Here is an 18,406-nt window from a genome sequence, read left to right on the forward strand (position 1 = left end):
CTAGCGCCCGGTCTTGGCGAATCTTCCTCAATACTCGAGGAATCAAGGGTATGGGAGGAAACGCGTAAAGCAACTGGCCGCACCAGGTTATTTGAAACGCGTCCCCTAACGCTCCCTGCATCGGATACTGGAGGCTGCAGAATAACGGACAATGCGCGTTCTCCCGAGTGGCAAACAGATCTATCCGAGGAAACCCCCACATCTGGAAGATTAAACGGACTTGATCTGGATGGAGACGCCACTCGTGGTCGGCCGAGAATTGGCGACAGACTGTCCGCACGTACATTCAAGACCCCGGCCAGATGATTTGCTACCAAGCAAATCTGATGGTCCTTTGCCCAAGACCATAGTCGAAGAGCTTCTCTGCAGAGAAGGTACGACCCTACTCCTCCCTGTTTGTTTATGTACCACATCGTGGTAGTATTGTCCGTCAGGACCTGTACCGACTGACCCCGAAGGGAAGGGAGGAAGGCCTTGAGAGCCAGACGTACAGCCCGTAACTCTAACAGATTGATATGAAACATCTGCTCCTCTGGAGACCAAAGGCCTTTGATCTCCAGATCCCCCAGATGAGCTCCCCACCCTAGAGTGGAAGCATCCGTTATGACCGTGGCCACTGGTGGCGACTGCGCGAACGGCTTTCCTTGTGAAAGATTGTTGCTCGCAATCCACCACTTCAAGTCCACAGCAGCATCTCTGGAGATCTTGACAGCACCTTCTAGATCTCCTTTGTGTTGAGACCACTGCCTTCGGAGGCACCACTGAAGAGCCCTCATGTGCCAGCGAGCATGCGTGACCAACAGAATGCAGGAGGCAAACAGACCGAGCAGACGAAGGACCTTGAGGACTGGAACTACCGCTCCATTTCGAAACATTGGAACCAATTCCTGAATATCTTGAATCCGCTGAGGCGGAGGAAAGGCTCGACTCAATGTTGTATCCAGTACCGCCCCTATGAACAGGAGGCACTGAGAGGGCTCCAGGTGAGATTTGGGCTCGTTCACCGAAAAACCCAGGTCGAACAACAACTGAGTCGTTGACTGCAGATGATGCGACACAAGCTCCGGCGACTTGGCTTTGATCAACCAGTCGTCCAAGTAAGGGAATACTGCTATCCCCTTCCTTCTGAGCTCTGCCGCAACCACCGACATCACCTTCGTGAAGACTCGAGGTGCTGAAGTAAGACCAAACGGAAGGACCGCAAACTGATAGTGCTGCGATCCCACCATAAACCGGAGATACTTCCTGTGTGACTTGAGTATCGGGATATGAAAGTAAGCATCCTGCAAGTCGACGGACACCATCCAATCTTCCTTGTTCAACGCCCAAAGCACCTGAGCTAGGGTCAGCATCTTGAACTTTTCCTGTTTGAGGAACCAATTCAAGATCCTCAGGTCCAGGATTGGTCTCAACCGACCATCCTTCTTGGGAATCAGGAAATACCTTGAGCAACAACCTCGACCCCTTTCCTGCTCTGGGACCAACTCTACCGCGCCCTTTGAAAGGAGGACTTGTACCTCCTGTTCTAGCAACAGGAGGTGTTCTTCTGAACAATAAGATGGGCGGGGCGGGATGAGGGACGGGAACTCCCGAAAGGGAAGGGTGTAGCCTTTTCCCACAATACTGAGAACCCAAGTGTCCGTTGTAATAGTCTTCCACTTGCGGAGAAAATGCTGTAATCTTCCCCCTACAGGAGAGGAGTGAGTGGGAAATGGTGGAAGGCTAAGGCTGCTTTCCCTGCTGCACCCCTCCAGAGGACGAGGAAGAGGCAGAGTGCTGCTGAGAGGCTCCTCTGGTGTGGGCCCTCCCTCTCCCTCTAAAAGTCTATAGGGATGGTAAGAGGCAGGTTGCTGGAATCTCCCCCGAAAGGAAGAGGAGGAAGAGCCACTCCCAAATCCCCGAAACCTCCTGAAAATCCTGGAAGAGGCAGAGGAAGAAGGAGCTTGGAGTCCTAGCGATTTGGCTGTGGCCCTGCTCTCCTTAAAACGTTCCAAGGCCGAATCTGCCTTGGCGCCAAACAGCTTGTCCACCATCAAAAGGGAGATCCAATAGGGTTGACTGCACATCTGCAGAAAACCCCGAATTACGGAGCCAGGCCTGTCTCCTTGCCACCACAGTCGTGCCCATTGCTCTGGCCACCGAGTCGGTCGTATCCAGCCCAGCCTGAATAATCTGGGTCGCAGCAGCCTGGGCATCTGAAACAACATCCAAAAGACCCTGGGGAAGCTCCGTAAATGATGAGGAAATGTCCTCCATAAGAGCATGAACATATCTCCCCAGGATACAAGTTGCGTTGGTGGCCTTCAACGCCAGACTGCAGGACGAAAAGATTTTCTTGGACTGCGCATCCAGTTTCTTCGAGTCTCTGTCCCCAGGCACCGTCGGGAAAGAACCAGGCACTGATTTGGATGAACAGGAGTCCTGCACCACCAAGCTCTCCGGTGTAGGGTGCCTAGAAAGAAAGCCAGGGTCAGTTGGTTCAGCTCGATACCTCCTGGCTACGGCTCTATGAACCGCTGGGGAAGATACTGGTCTCTTCCACACCTCTAGCACCGGATCCAGCAAAGCGTCATTAAAGGGCAATAGAGGCTCTGCCGCAGCTGAGGCCGGATGAAGCACCTCTGTCAGAAGGTTCTGTTTTGTCTCTGCCACCGGCAAAGGCAGGTCCAGAAAACTAGCTGCCTTCCGTACCACTGCGTGAAAGGAAGCAGCCTCCTCCGTGTATTCCCCTGGAGACGAAAGATCCCACTCAGGGGAAGTGTCCAGCCCACTGGCTGTATCTAGACCATGCAGTCCATCAACCGAGTCCTCTAGTTCTCCTTCTTCCAGGACTCGTTGGTACTCCTGCTCCTCTAATAAACGGAGAGCACGTCTCCTCGAATGAAGCCTCTGCTCGATACGCGGAGTCGACAATGCCTCCGCCGAAGCCGAAGATCGGCGCCGATCTTCAGAAGCCACCGACGCCACAGGTAACTTCGGCGCCGATGAAAGAGCACTCGGAGCGGATGGACCCACCGGAGTCACAGGACGAAATCCCGACGTCGACGGGATGGAAATCTCCGGGGCCAATCCCTCCGAAGCCACCGGAGCGGCCACCGGCGCCGACACCGGCGCCGAGCCCACGTTCCCAAAAGGGAGAAAGGGCATAAAGGGTGCCGGCCGTAGAGGCGCAGGATCACCCAATGAAAAGGCCAAAGGGCCAGCCGGAGCACCCCCTGGAGCCATCTGTTGGAAGATGGTATACATCACATTTAGGAATGCGGTACTATCGGCTCCAGGGGTGGGAAAAGCCGGATACTGGGGTGCCTGTATCGAAGGCGACCCCGACGCCGGCCTCAACGTCTGCGACGCCGGGGACAACACCAGAGGCTGCACCACTTCAATCACCGACGCCTGTCCAGGTGAAGTCGGTGACGCCGGAGAGGGCAACGGTGTCGATGGATGCGGCGTGACCGTGGGACTGACCTCCCAAGTCCTCCGGCACCGATCCGAAGACCTGGAACGAGTCTCCTTGCTCGAATGGCGCCGTGATTCTCTACGGCGCCGGGAGTCTCGATGACGCCGATGCCTTGGCGAAGAAGACTTCTTATGATGTTTTTCTTTCTTCGACTTCGCCATAAACAACTTCGCCTCACGTTCCTTGAGGGCCTTTGGATTCATGTGCTGACATGAATCGCAAGTCGAGACGTCGTGGTCGGAGCTTAAACACCAAAGACAGTCGGAGTGAGGATCCGTAACTGACATCTTGCCCCCACACTCACGACAAGGCTTAAAACCCGACTTTCTCTGCGACATTATTACTGCAGCAAAGGACTACGCAGCAAAAAATACACTGTAACCACGAAAGTAACAGTTGCTCCCTCGAAGATAACCGTTTCGAACGCACGGAAAAAAGGGAACGGACGTCGGCACGTCGTCGAGGACCTCTTATTGCCTGTATGACGTCAGACGGCGTCGCGTGGGCTAGAGTGACGTCCTCGTCGACGTGCAGAGACTAGGAAGAAGATTTCCGTCGAATGCTGGCGCCATGGGAGTATTCATTAGGTGAGGAATCCACAGGTAGTTGTATCCATCAGAACATAACTTTATGTTACATAACACTCGTTAGGGACTCGGTTCAAAGTCAGTTTTTTATTTACGACCAGCTATGAGAGCCGATGCCCCACTTAAAGCCCTGCTTGGAGCCATGAAAAAGAAGTCTTGGCTTGATCTTTGTAAGGGTGAGAAAGGGGGAAGTGCGTGCCCCTAACAGATGCTGCATCATGTATTAGGGAGAAGGTTCTCTGTTCCAGGGGTCAGAGTGAAGATCGAGATGTCAGTGGCTGAAACAGTGTCAGCAGAACAATGCCTTTAGAGTGCCTTGTGCATCATGTTACTGGCGCCATCCTGGCAAAGGGAGCTTGAGTGACAGGCAGTGGTCCATGGTGCCAGTGTGCAATGTTAAGTCAGCCTCACACTCGACAGCCTTGGACACTGCATAGGCTTCAGACGCTAAGGTAAACACTGACTCTCCAAATAATCCCTTCAGTGAAATAACAGTCAAAAGGTGATCTGATCATCACCAGCTCCAGGTCACTGGAATTATGCGATTGTGCGGCTGTGGCGTTGTCTGCATAATTATAGATTTGCTGCATTTGCCATATAACTGATCATGTGCTACTTAATGCTGCAGACTTTACTAAAAAATTGTTTCTAGCTCAAATGGTTCAAAGTTACTAAAAACACAGCTAAGTATGTTGCCCCGCAACGGAAGGCCCTTTGCAAAAGTTAACTGTTCAGTGGCGTGCAACCAGTGCCCAGTGTTAACAAGTGTAAAAATGACAAAACAGTGAAGAGCATGGTATGTGCCACGCCACACAACACAATTTGCCTTTTCTTGCTAACAATATTTACTCAGTACTACCGCACAACTGGACTCCTCTGCTACATAACTCCAGTGGCTCTCCCCTACTCTGAGAAATTATTAGGCGAGTGTTTTGCTTCCACCTCGTACATCTTCCCTTAGTATACAGTTGTGCGTGAATGGCAGAAACAGCAGGAATGTATGTGTTCTCCGGTCGGCCTGCAAAATTTTTGAGCACTCTTCTCAAACAAAAAATTTATAATTAAGAGAGAGAGGGGGGGCGAGGGAGAGAAGTAAATCGGACTCTTCAACGACAGCAACTGTGACGTATTGCCTGACTACACCGCTGCCAGAAACGGTAGGCAAAAAATATTCTAATTTACATTGAGGTTGTTGCATGGGGAAAAAAAAAAGACAGGGGTGTGTCAAATACCCAGCGTGGAACAGTATTGCATCCTGTGGCTTGGCGAGCAAAGCAGTCACTAGTCTCTCTCGTGTCCACGATGTCCCTGCTCTAACTGATGCGCAGCAACCTTGGTTTAAAACTTACCGTTGAACAATTAGAGAATGGGCACCTGCAATAGAGCAAAACAATGAAGGCCGAGATCTGTTTAGACAAAAGAAGACGTGCTGCATTTTTATGAACAAAGAACTTTGTTACCTTGTCCATATAAAATTAAACTGCTACAGTAATAGTAAAGCGGGTAACGCACTGCTAATCACTTTTACTGGAAAACGGGCCAACGCAACATTTAAAAACCAGCCAACGCCACCATGAGCATGAGTGTAAAGGAGAGACACAAAAGGAAAAAGACGTTCGCTCGCAGCCAAACGTGTCGGCAAATGTCTAATTAGCCACGAAACGGGGGCATGCCTAAGGCCGTAATCAAACCGCCCCAAGGAGGGACAAACGCAAAGCATTTGCCAATGATAACAAAGGATTTTTGATGGGCAAGCCCACAACAGAGAGAACGTGATGGGCGTGAGGTGTGCGTGGTTAAAAGCCCAAATAGATAACTACAGGTCGGCTATGCTCGACCTTAAAAGGGGCACAGGGAAAGAATGGAGCAAAAGAGATCGGAAGGGATGGGTAATAGGAAGATGAAATTCAACTAAAATGGCTATAATTGATCCAGTTTGGTGAATATGTTAATCAATATTAACAATTGTTTCACAGTAAAAGAACTGTCAGTTTTCTAGCAGCAGTGAATACAAAGGATTTAACAGCAGCCTCTAATGTCCTAGCTTTAAAATGGGGTGGGGGCTACTCAGATTGATCTTAGAATTTTCTGAGTTTCAGCACTATATGAGGAAGGTTTGGAGCATATTTCAGATTTGCACCTCCTTGACAACAATCTATTTTCCTATCTTGCCTTTCTAACCATATACTTTGTGGTCTATAAGATAAACAGGCCAACATACATGCAGTTATTTGATTGGTTACTGTAGGAGGCTGGCCTGGCTTGTAGTGGGTACCAGAGGTACTTACACCTTGTGCCAGGTCCAGTTATCCCTTATTAGTGTAGAAGAGGTGTTTCTAGCAGCTTAGGCTGATAGAAGGTAGCTATGGCAAAGCAGCTTAGGCTGAACTAGGAGACATGTAAAGCTCCTACTATACCACTTATATCATACGCACAGTATCATAAGAAAACAAAATACATAGAGTTACTACAAATAAAGGTACTTTAATTTTATGACAATATGCCAAAAGTATCTCATTGAGTACCCTCAGTAAGAAGGTAAGTACTATACACAAGTTATATGTACACAAACCAAAGTTAGGTAAGTAATAGCAAGGAAAGTAATGCAAACAGTGTAGAATTACAATAGGAGCACATAGGTAAAGGGGCAACACAAACCATATACTCCAAAAGTGGAATGCGTATCACGAATGGACCCCCAAACCTATGTGAGCTTGTAGAGGGTCGCGGGGACTGTAAGAAAACAGTTAGGGTTAGAAAAATACCCCACCCCAAGATCCTGAAAAGTAGGAGTAAAGTGCACCTACTACCCCCAGAGAGCACAGAAGTCGTGATAGGGGGATTCTGCAGGAAGAACAAACACCAACAGTGCACTGACAACAGATTTCCGGACCCGAGTACCTGTAAGACAAGGGGACCAAGTCCCATAGTCGGCACCGTGTCAAAGGCGGTGCAGGTGGGGGGGGGGGGGGGGGGGGGGGGGGGGGTAGGAGCCCAGGAAACCCCAGCTGAAGTTGCAAGGAAGCTGCCACCGGTTGGAAGAAGCTTGGAGTTCTGCAAGAAAGAAGAGGACTAGGAACTTCTCCTTTGGAAGACGGATGTCCCACGTCGCGATGAAGCTTGCAGAGGTGTTCCCACGCAGAAAGACTGCAAACAACCCTTGCTAGCTGCAAGGGTCGCGGTAGAGGTTTTGGGCACTGCAGGGGCCCAGGAGGGACCAGGATGTCACCACTTGGAGGAGACAGAGGGGGCGCTCAGCAACTCAGAGAGCCCTCACAGAAGCAGGCCGCACCTGAAGAAGTACCTCAACAGGCACTTAGAAGTAAAGTGAACCGGAGTCCACGCAAAGTCACAAAAGGGAGTCCCACGACGCAGGAGGACAACTCAGAAGGTTGTGCACTGCAGGACAGAGTGCTGGGGACCCAGGCTTGGCTGTGCACGAAGGAAATCCTGGAAGAGTGCACAGGAGCCAGAGCAGCTTGCTGCATGCCTTCATGTGGTTTGTAAAACGGTTTACATTTATAGCTGGAAGAGACCAGCTACCTCTACTGAGCATTTCTGCTTTTATACAATATGCTAAGCATGCACGAATAAGTAAGACTTGCTACCAACGAAAGATAGTTTTAGTAACTTGAATTCCTAAAAACCTAACAAGAGTTAAAACACTGCACGATATTTGTTTAAAAAAAAAAAACAAAGATTGTTTTTATTCTACAACTTTCTACATTTTATGTCAATACAATTTCACTAAAAAGTAAAGTGTTTTTAGAAAGGATGTTGCTTTAATTAAAAAGTTTAGATTATAAAACAGGTCCACCTACAGTCTCACTAACTGTAGAATACAAGGCTGTACTGAATATACTGAGGGACAGCAGGTGAGAAAAGGATGTTCACCCTTTGGCCAGCATGCTTTGGAAATAGTTACTCCTCAAGCAGCTTCCAGGTAAGGCAAGTTAAGAGAAACAAACAAGTTAACAGAGTGTATCATGTTTAACTATCACATTTGCAGGATGCAAGATGCAAGCTTCAGGCAAGCCTCTGGCAGGTAAGGTCTTTGTTTAGTGTGGGTCTGTATAATCCATGGTTAGCAACAGTACATTTGTAGCATCGCTTTTAAGATGCCATTCCTCTAATGTGCACCAGACCCACATGAGAACTGCAGAGTTCTAGATACCTCTAGGACAACCTTTTTGAGATTAAAAAAGCCCACAACAAATAACAAGCCTGGCTAACAGGAGGGATATGGGGTAAATCAATAACTTGCTCCAGTACTTTAACAGTCCGCTCTGTTATAGTTTACATTCAAGAAGGTGCCTTTGGTCACAGTGTAAGTGTCAGCTGCTCAGTTAGTAAAGAGAAAAAAAGACTGGATGGACACACTACATAAAAAGTCCCCCATGGTATTGCATACTCGGAAACAGATGGTTGGAAGACATTAATGGAAAGATATACATTTCCCCAGCCTCCGCCAACCTGTAACCACTGTTTGGGGTTAAGCTTAAAACAGGTTTGCTAACTCCAAGGGACTAACTGGTCTAGGGCACTCCAAGGAAGGACGAGAGTCTGACTGTAGGTGTGCATAGAGCATCATCAACAACTGGAGTAGACTTCAACAAAACAGATGCAATTAGAATAGTTGTGAATAAACTACAATTGTACATTTTATTTATAGATAATCGCAGCAACGGAACATAAAACCAATCAGTGACAAAGGCTTGAAATGTGAAAAAAAATACCTTTTTTTTCAGTTTTCTCTTTTTTTTTCTTCTCATCGCCACAACCACCTTTGTTATGATCTTGGGTAGCAGGGACTGAGGGCATTACAGGTTCCGGTCGCTTTGGTTGCTCTGATGCTGCGGCTGTTCGGCTGATGGGCATTGAAGCACTGGTTGGAAGAGCGACCTGTTTCACTGAAAATTGAAGAGTCATAAAACAGCTATTCAAAGATTGCACTAAGTGCAGAAGATAAGGTAAACGGATGGAGAAGCTCGTTTCTAAAGGCAATACTTAAGGTGTTTCACAGCTAAACTCAGATTAGGTTTGGGATTAGTTTTAGAAAGTGCAATTAGTAATTGCCTTTGCAAAGACCATATTTTGCAAAACACAAAAAAAAAAATCTTAAACTTGAGAAGGAATGACTGTAGACTTCAAATGGAGTTCTGAGCTTTGGGTAGTGCATATGATTATTTTCTGTTCTGCGGTGGTGAGAGAAAAACTTTAGCAAACTCACTAGTCCAATGTGACTGTTAAAAATGCATTTACTCAATACAGGAGGCAAGCATAAGAGTTACCATTGCTACTTCCAATAAACATGTAAGTAAATATCATGATCAATGTACAAGTGGGATACGCCACTTGCAGAGATCCTGCAATATAGAGAACCTAATAATTCGTATTGCATAGTCAAAAGAAATCTAATAACTTGGGTGTGATCAAATATCTAAAGCTACAGAAAGGGGTATAAACAATGCTCTAAGCAATTGTTGATATTTATGTAGGATCGAAGAGGATCTTGCCAAATACTGCACAAGGCTTTAATGTTTTACTGTTTCAGCACCTTTAAACTGCAGCAAAGTAGCCCTTGAAGGCCAAGAGGCAGCAGCAGCGTCTAGGCAGCTGAACAAAATGCTAAAATGCTGGAGTCACATAAGCAAAAATGAATTAAGTTGAAGGCAATCGGCCAATTGATCAATTAGATTCCAGAAGTAGGAAAAAAGACTGACACCTGTGCTCCGAGTGGTGCACTATCATGTGAATTAGGATTGGGTTGTTATAAGGGCACGTTTGTATTTTTAAGGTTTATGTTTACCTTACCGAGAGCATGAATGGTGGCCCTTCATAAATTCTCTCCCACCCCTCCCCCAAAACCCTGAACGCAATTGAGGTTGTTGTGTGCTATCATGTGTACTTGACTTTTAGGTCAGACTTTCAGCAATAGGTATTGTCACCAACTTGTTATAATATACATGGAGTGGGTTTTGACTCCATCCAGAAGAGTAGGTCTCAGTAGTGACTGTTTGGTGCATCATTCCTCCGCCTAAAGAACCTCTGTTTTGTAATGCACGAGTACCATTCTACATTTCAAAAGTACACTGAATCATCACATTGGATTCAATGTTTCAAATATGCACTTGGTACACAAAGCTGTCATTTACTGATTTTATTTTTTGTTCTGAGCGGCAGTGTGTATACATTTTTAAATCACGACTCCAACTGCAAACCAGACTAAATTGGATTTGCCAATGCTTCTTGCCCTTATGAGGGATACAACATGCTTAAAGTAAGAAATTAACATTTTACCATTATTTTACTGTTTGAATTGTACTGTGTGCTCCACCTTTTCGATGTTTCGACTCTAGCGGTATCACACATATGTTTTAGTTTAGAAACATTGTAGTGTGAGACTAATAGTATATTGGTGGTGCGTCACAGATACACTTCTTCATAAAAAAAAGATTGGTACAAGTTCAGGCATAAAATAATGTGAAGATAGTGTATGTCTTGTGTACTTTAGGTACAAAAGGGTGGGAATCGCTATCAGAAACATTTTCTTAAGCGGTATTAGGATCATCTAGCCTTACAAATCCTAAAATGCTAGGCCTCATTAACATGTGCATTACTGTATCTAAGTGCATGTTAGAAGATCTATTTCTCCAATAATAATTCATCATTACAATGAGAATGAAAAAGGCAAAGAAAGTACGTCCTCCAAACAATTCTTAACCAACACACAGTTGTACTGTCTGCAAAAAAAAAAAAAAAAAAAAAAAAAAAAAAAAAAAGAGTCTACCAGTACTCTTGAATTCATGACAGAAGGCCCTCCTCCATCTGTCGGGTGACAGTCTGTCTGTTCTAGGTGAAAGCTGCTACCCAGATATTGGGGGGTGTTTGAGGTGTTTTCTGGGGAGCTAGTCATAAGCAAAGGAACGAATACCGGCAGACAGGGCCTGGTAGCAAAGAAGAATGAAGAGAGAGAGATGTCTGCTAAAACTACCTATTAGTGAGCTACTGTCATTTTAATAGGTCCCCAAGGGTAGATTGAAAATACCGGGGTCAATCCCACCCACTCATGGAGGCCAATATCAGTGGCGGCCGGAAGCTTAGGGAGGGAGCGGGACACACACACACGCGGGACACACACACACACACACACACACACACACACGCGGGACACACACACACACACACACACACACGGGACACACACACGGGACACACACACGGGACACACACACACACACACACACACACGGGACACACACACACACACGGGACACACACACACACACACACGGGACACACACACACACACACACACACACACACACCACTCATTCCATTCAAACATGCACGCACCAAACATTCATTTTACAAGATCACACACATTCATTCTTTCACACACGCACGCACATCCATTAAAAAAACACTCATTCCATTCAAACATGCACCAAACATTCATTTTACAAGATCACACACATTCATTCTTACACACACACACGCACGCACATCCATTAACAACACTCATTCCATTCAAACATGCACGCACCAAACATTCATTTTACAAGATCAAACATTAATTCTTTCACACACAAACACACGCGCACATCCATTAACAACACTCATAACACTCAAACATGCACGTGCGCACCAAACATTCAATGTAAAACATAACACACATACATACACACACACTTATCTTTAGCCTCCAGGACCCAGGATGGTTGGGACTGCTGCCTTCCCTCATTGGCGGACCTGAGGTCCGCCAATGAGGGAAGGCAGCAGTCCCAGCCTCGTCACAGAGTGGGATGGGGTCAGTGAGACTGCTGACCCCACCCCACTCTGTGACGAAGTGTCACTGATTGACACTCGCCCTGGGCGCTTCAGGGCTTAAACTGAAGCGCCCAGGGAGAGTGTCAATTGGTGACGCTTTCCTCGTCACCCAGGGGAGGGCCTTGAGGCACCTTTGCTCGGCCGAGGATGTCACGCCCATAGGAGCTGTGATCTCCTCAGCCCAGCAAAGTTCAGCTCAGGCAGCCAGGAGTCTGCGCAAATCGCGCATGTCTGCTCCTGGCTGCCTGACCTGAACATGAAGAGTGTCTGTCAGGCTGACCTTTGTTCAGCCTGACAGACACTCTTCATGGGATGGGGGGGGGGCGTGGCCCCTACGCCCTAAAGGACGGGCCGCCACTGGCCAATATGCTTCTGCCCCTACTACACACTCGAATGTGGTGTTAGGGCATTCTTCAGGACACGTTGCCCCCTCTGCTTAAAAAAAAAAAAAAACGAAAAAACAAGTTACAGAAACCAAGAAAAGAGTATTTTACAGCAGAAAGGGGGTGAGGTTAAGTCCTCACGGGAAGTTGCCAGGAGTACTTGGGTCTGGTAATCTTAATGATTTAATTCAGTTTCTATCATCTGAGTGGTCGAGGTGAAGGGGCCAGATCTCTGTGGATTCCTACGTCCCTGCTACTCATGCACCCATCCAGCTTAGGAGAACTTTTGACTCTTCTATTTGCAGACAGTACTGTTGTTTCTCTGATACTGGATATGTGCCAAATCAGAACAGAAAAAAATGGATAGTTTGTGTGGCAATTACTTATTTGGAGAATGACAGTGGGATTCATTTTATGTCTTGGTCGGTGAAAGGGAATTTCGGCAACCATAAAATATACCACAATTTCCTTCCTTTAATAAATTCTAGAAACTGCAGGTCGGCTGTGGTTACTGTTTTACTTTCCCATCATATTACCTCCATTTTGGACTTCCGCTTCAGTCAGCTGCTCTTTCAGTACTTCAATTTCCTTCTTCAGCTTAGCATTCTCCACCCGCAGCTTTTTTTCTTCTCGCAGAGATGCCTGTAAAACTTTATTGAACATTTCTAGGTCAACGATAGATCACTTTATTTTAAATAAGCATGTTGTATAAAGTAGCAACTGTAAAGATGGCCAGCAAGTAAAAATATTAAAACGGAATACCTTCCCACACGTGCTGGGGCGGGAGAGCTGGTGCTGTGAACATTCAGGTTTCATTTGAAGGCTTTTCTGACAAAGCCAACCAAGAATGTCACACAGGCCAGAGGAAGTTGCATCAACATCAGGCATAAAAATTAAGTAACAAGTGTTTTTTTTTTTTTTGGTGAAGGCTTACAAATGTGACATTTTGTGCACTTGCCATAGCTCGTTTACCTTATGTTTCATAAATGTAACCTGTATGTAGGTTTATGCTACATTTATACTCTCAAACAGTGGTCTTTGTAACACTCTCTTACATTTGGAAGGAAAACTGTTAGAGAAAAACAAGGGGGGAATAACACTTGTCCATAGCATTCGTGCTGCAGGAATGCTCAGAGACATGAAAAGGGAAGGAAAAGCCTTTCCTTCCCTTTTCATGCCTCCCTGACCTCCCCTGCCCCTGTACCGAGGACAAACTAATCTGTTTCTCCTCAGATCGCAAAGGGAGGCGACAACTGATGAGGTCAGTGCGTGACCGGTGGCTGACGTCATCAGATGTCACGGGGTGGGAGACTCATGGGGGAAGCGCTAGTGCTCCGCACATGAGCCAGGAGCAGGACGAGCTGGTCTCGTCCTCAGCACACGGCGACAGTGGCCGAGGGCGAGATCAGCTCGTCCACGGCACCCGAAGGGTTAAATCTTGTGATCCTTAACCTCAATCTGTGTTTGTATATTATATCCAAGATTAATTGAGTAGTCATCTCTGGAATTTTAGACTGTTAGCCTAGTGTATATTTATTTTTCCTATTGTGTAAGATTTTGTAAGTGGTTTGGTATTACAACTTGTTCATCTACCCTGTGTCCCTTCTGCTAACTTGAAGTTGGAGGTTATCAACACAGACGTCTCTTGGGGAGCTGAACTTTCCACTTATTGTCAATCCATGTGGAGATGAGGAATGCATACTGTACCACTGGCTTGGTTATTGGGATGGGCATTTTTATGATGGGTTAAGCAAGTGTTTTGCCTTTAAGGGGTTATTTGAAACTTTGCGTTGTATGTTCTGTTGTGTCCTCTGAAGTGGAGATTCGATTCTTGACAGCTGGATCTTGGCTATTAGGAGGGGATCATACTCCGGCAGGCTGCTCTTATTAAAGACTTCCTTTAATCATATTTGCTGTCAGCATCAACGTCTTCACTGCATTTGGGTGACAATTTGCCAGCCAAGCAGCCTGAGAGGTGACAGACTGACCCAAACAAACCCCTACTATGCCTGTGCCTCTGGACTCCTGATCAGTGCAGCCTTTGGTTTCTACTCAATGTGTACCTCAGAGAAACTTACATGAGAAGTATCTTTGTATTTTACTTATGCTGTGCAGTACAGAAAAGTGATTTAGTGCTACTGTGCGTAAGAGCCCTTACCGTATTTAGACAGTCGCAAGCAGCTACGAGCGCTGCACAGTTCTCCATCTGCGCTATTGCTCACAAAGAAATTGCGAGGCTGGTGCGTGTGAAGCACAAGGTTAGCACACCTATCTACACCATCGGCCACAAAGGAACTGCACGGTTGGCCCGAAAGAAGATCAGTTACTCGCTGTGTGGGATTACTTTCAGAGTCCTCTGCGCACCATAACACACCACATGATATTTGAGGAAAGCACCTTACTTTGTGTGAAACAAACAAACAGGACCTATTTACAACTCAATGAACCAACCTATGTTTCTAGAGTTTTATTACTATGGAATCTACTTCGATTGTTGCTTCTCCTTTTTTTCAGGCACACCAAGGTTACCCATCTTTTCAATGAGAAGAGTAAAGAGGCTTGTTCAGAAACTATCTTATAGCTCTTGATGATCAAGACTTCAGACTGGACAGGAAAAATGCTTTACTTTTAAACGCTTAGTAAAAGAAGGTCAGCACATTTTTAAATATCTTCCCAAAGCTTGAGACCTCAATGATAAAACCTATACTGGATGTTTACAAGGAAGCCCAAGTACGCTTGGAAAGTAAGTTTGGCAAAAAGGTAAACATTATTATGTCATGATACACATTTTATACTCACCCTCAAAAGGCTGGAGAATCAATTGATGAATTTACGGTCAAGTGTAGGATTAGCCAAAAGACTGAGGAACAGTTGATCGTTCAATATAGTAGCAAAAAGATTCAAGAGCTCAAGTTCACGTTTACTGACAAGGTTAATTAAAACCATCGCAATTCAAGTATACATACAATATAAATACTTAACATATTCACTATATAAAATAGAACCTCATAAAAACGTATTTTGCTTATTTGAAACTAAATAATGTCATGGTGTTAAATTGTGTGTGACTAAAACCTACTCCACTAATTTCAACCTTGTCTTGATCTTAAATTCAGGATTTTCTTACTCCTGTGTTAAAGCTGCATTGCGTCCTAGTTGCTAAAAGTAAAATTCAGGGCATATCCTTAAATAATGAACAGTAAGTTATACCTATGACTAATTTCTCGCTGGAGTTGACCGTTTGGGAACTCTTCTAACATAAATTGATAAACCATGTACTCTCGGCTTTCAAGACTTTGTTCTCTAATTCTTTTTGGGCCTGTACCATAAACTGGGTCCCTCGACAAGAAAACGGGATTGAGAGTCCACTAAGCCAACGGATGACGGCCGGCCTACATGAGCATATATTTAATGACCGAAGATGTTTTTCAAATATAATGTCCTTAGGCCTAGCAAAGCTGGGCACATGCAAAAGGTGTTTTCTAAGGACTCCTGTCTGTACCCACACAGTCAGCAAAAATGTGTCAGTACTTGCTGTCTCCATAAAGGGATCCTTTCTTACGTTTCCGTCGACCCAAAACGAAAAAACATAAACCAATGTTTCAACGACTGGTTGAAGGATGCTGCTAGATATTCCTGAGCACAAAGTTTTATATGATGTTATTACAGTCCATGCATGCTGTTTTTTTGCCAGTTTTTGTTTGTCCGAAATTAGAGACTTCATCTTAGTGACAGCATTTGCCTTCCGATAAAACTCTGCTTTGCCCAGGTTCCGCTCCCATGCTTCTCGCAAGCCTAGCACTTTAATACAGTTGTTTAAGTGATGACCCTAGGTGCCTTTATCATTGTAACGCTGTTGCTCCTCGATTTCAATTCAACGTAAGTTATTAATGGTACCGATCTCTGCTGCACACATTGTCCAGCATAATTTGGTGAAGGCACATTTATTCCGATATTGGTAGTTTTTTAGACCCAATTCTAAGGGGACCTGGGCTGGAGAAGCTGGCATGGAAACTGAAAAAATTATTTATAGGCCTTCGTCTGGACTTGATTGTAAAAAACTGCCTCCTTCCCTAGCATAATTTCAGCTCCATAGGTGACGGTAGACATTAACTGTGCTGCCATGACAGAAAGCAGGTGAGTATATGACGGGCAGCTCAGTTTTTGTTGTAATACTTTGAAGCCATAGGTCAATGAATGGGCTTTAGCTTGGGCTACAGCAGGCTGTGGTTTGAAAGTCAGGAGGCGATCCATAGTAAATCCCAAGTATTTATATGTGGGGGTGTTGGACTTTTCATCCTTGGCGTGGTTTCCCCTAACTTTTTGCCTCTGTTTCCCAGGTTGTTGATGTAAGCTGGACTCTGTTTTTGCTTTTTTTGTTATTCTAGGCACTTTACCACTGCTATCCAGTGCTAAAGTGCAAGTGCTCCTTTACAAAATGTGTATGTAATTGGTTTTCCATGATTGGCATATTTGATTTATTGCTAAGTCCCTAGTACAGTGCACTAGAGGTGCCTAGGGCCTGTAAATCAAATACTATTAGTGGGCCTGCAGCACTGGTTGTGCCACCCACAATAGCAGTTCTGTAAACATGGCTCAGACCTACCACTACAGTGTCTGTATGTGCAGTTTTAAACTGCCAATTCGACTTGGCAAGTGTACCCACTTGCCAGGCCAAAACCTTCCCTTTTCGTACATGTAAGACACCCCTTGGGCAGGTTGCACTGTATGTTTAAGGTAGGACATATACTCATTTGTTTTATATATCCTGACAGTGAAATACTGCTAAATTTGGTTTTCACTGTTGCAAGGCCTATCTCTCTAATAGGTTAACATGGGTGCTACCTTTAAAAATGATTAAAGCGTAGATTCCCTTTGGGAGCAGATAAACATATGGAGTTTGGGGTCTCTAAGCTCACAATTTTGAAATACATCTTTTAGTAAAGTTGTTTTTAAGATTGTGTGTTTGAAAATGGCACTTTTAGAAAGTGGGCATTTTCTTGCTTAATCCATTTCAGTGACTCTGCTTGTTTGTGGATTTCCTGTCTGGGTCAGTTTGACAGCTGGGCTGTTTGCACCTCTCTCTAGACAGCAACACAAAAGGAGCTGGGGTGTAGTATGCATTTCCTGATGAGCCATCTGTGCTAGGAGGGAGGGGAGGAGTGGTTACTTACACCTGAAAGTGCTGTGCCTGCTCTCACATAATGCAGTCTCCAAACCCCTGGTGTGTATCTGGGGCCTGGCCTGGGCAAGGCAGGATTTCAGAAACAAGAGAGACTTTCCTTTGAAGTAAGCCTACTTTTCAAAGGGCAAAATGGGTATAAGAAGGGCACCCAAAACCACAGACTTTAGATCACTTCTGGACATCAAGAGAAACCTCTGCCTGGAGAAGAGCTGAAGCGAAGTGATGCCCTGCCTGAGACTTTCCTTTATGGAGCTATCCTGCAGTTGCTGATTCTGCCTGTGCAAGAGGACAAAGACTGGACTTTGCGTGCCTTCCTGCTTATGAAGAAATCTCCAAGGGCTTGTCCTGAGCTTGCCTCCTGTTGACGACGTCTCAGGGCCATCAAAGACTTCTCCTGCCAGCACCTGGACTCTCTACTGAGACTCCTGCCCTGCCAAGTGGTGCCCTATTCAGTTTCTGGGGCCTTGGAAGGTGAAGCTGACAGACCAAGACTGAAAATCCACACACTGACCGCCGTGCAGTGAAAAATTCGATGCACCTGCCGAGACGCGGCTGAAAAACGACACGCCGCCGGCTTCGCAGCAGAAAATCGACGCTCCACCGGCATCGCGGCTGGAAAAAATAAAATAAAAAATTCAATCGATGGACGGAGCTGGAAGAACGACACTCACACCCGCTGACGGAGACTGTTAACGTCGCAACCCACATTGCGTGGTTTTGCTGAGACCATGTGGCAGGATTTTTGACGCAAACCTTGCTGCGCGCAGAGAAATGATGCAATGCCTGGCCGGACCCGAGTGCTGCCCGGATCGATGCATCGCTCCCCTGGGGGGAGGAAAAACAACGCTTGCCGACCTGACCGGAGAAGGAGAAACGGCGCACAAGCTCGCTTGAGGGTAGGAAATCGACGCACACCCGTCCGTGCGTGTTATTCGACGCTACCCAGGTACTTTTCAGCGCTAAC

The 18,406-nt window shown here is 45.9% G+C and overlaps 1 protein-coding gene across 3 annotated transcripts in view; it reads right to left on the reverse strand.

Moving 5' to 3' along the window:
• The window catches only part of AIMP1 (aminoacyl tRNA synthetase complex interacting multifunctional protein 1), a 205,568-nt gene that overhangs the window by 104,196 nt on the left and 82,966 nt on the right, over positions 1-18,406 (reverse strand). For all 3 annotated transcript variants that reach the window (XM_069241223.1, XM_069241233.1, XM_069241241.1), the window contains exons 3-4: positions 12,794-12,907; positions 8,781-8,954 (exon numbers count right to left, since the gene is read on the reverse strand). In XM_069241223.1, coding sequence (XP_069097324.1) covers positions 8,781-8,954; positions 12,794-12,907 — 288 coding nt within the window. The remainder of the gene's footprint in view (positions 1-8,780; positions 8,955-12,793; positions 12,908-18,406) is intronic.

The sequence above is a fragment of the Pleurodeles waltl genome, chromosome 1_2 (genome assembly GCF_031143425.1).
Source record: "Pleurodeles waltl isolate 20211129_DDA chromosome 1_2, aPleWal1.hap1.20221129, whole genome shotgun sequence".
NCBI classification, from domain to species: Eukaryota; Metazoa; Chordata; class Amphibia; order Caudata; family Salamandridae; genus Pleurodeles; species Pleurodeles waltl.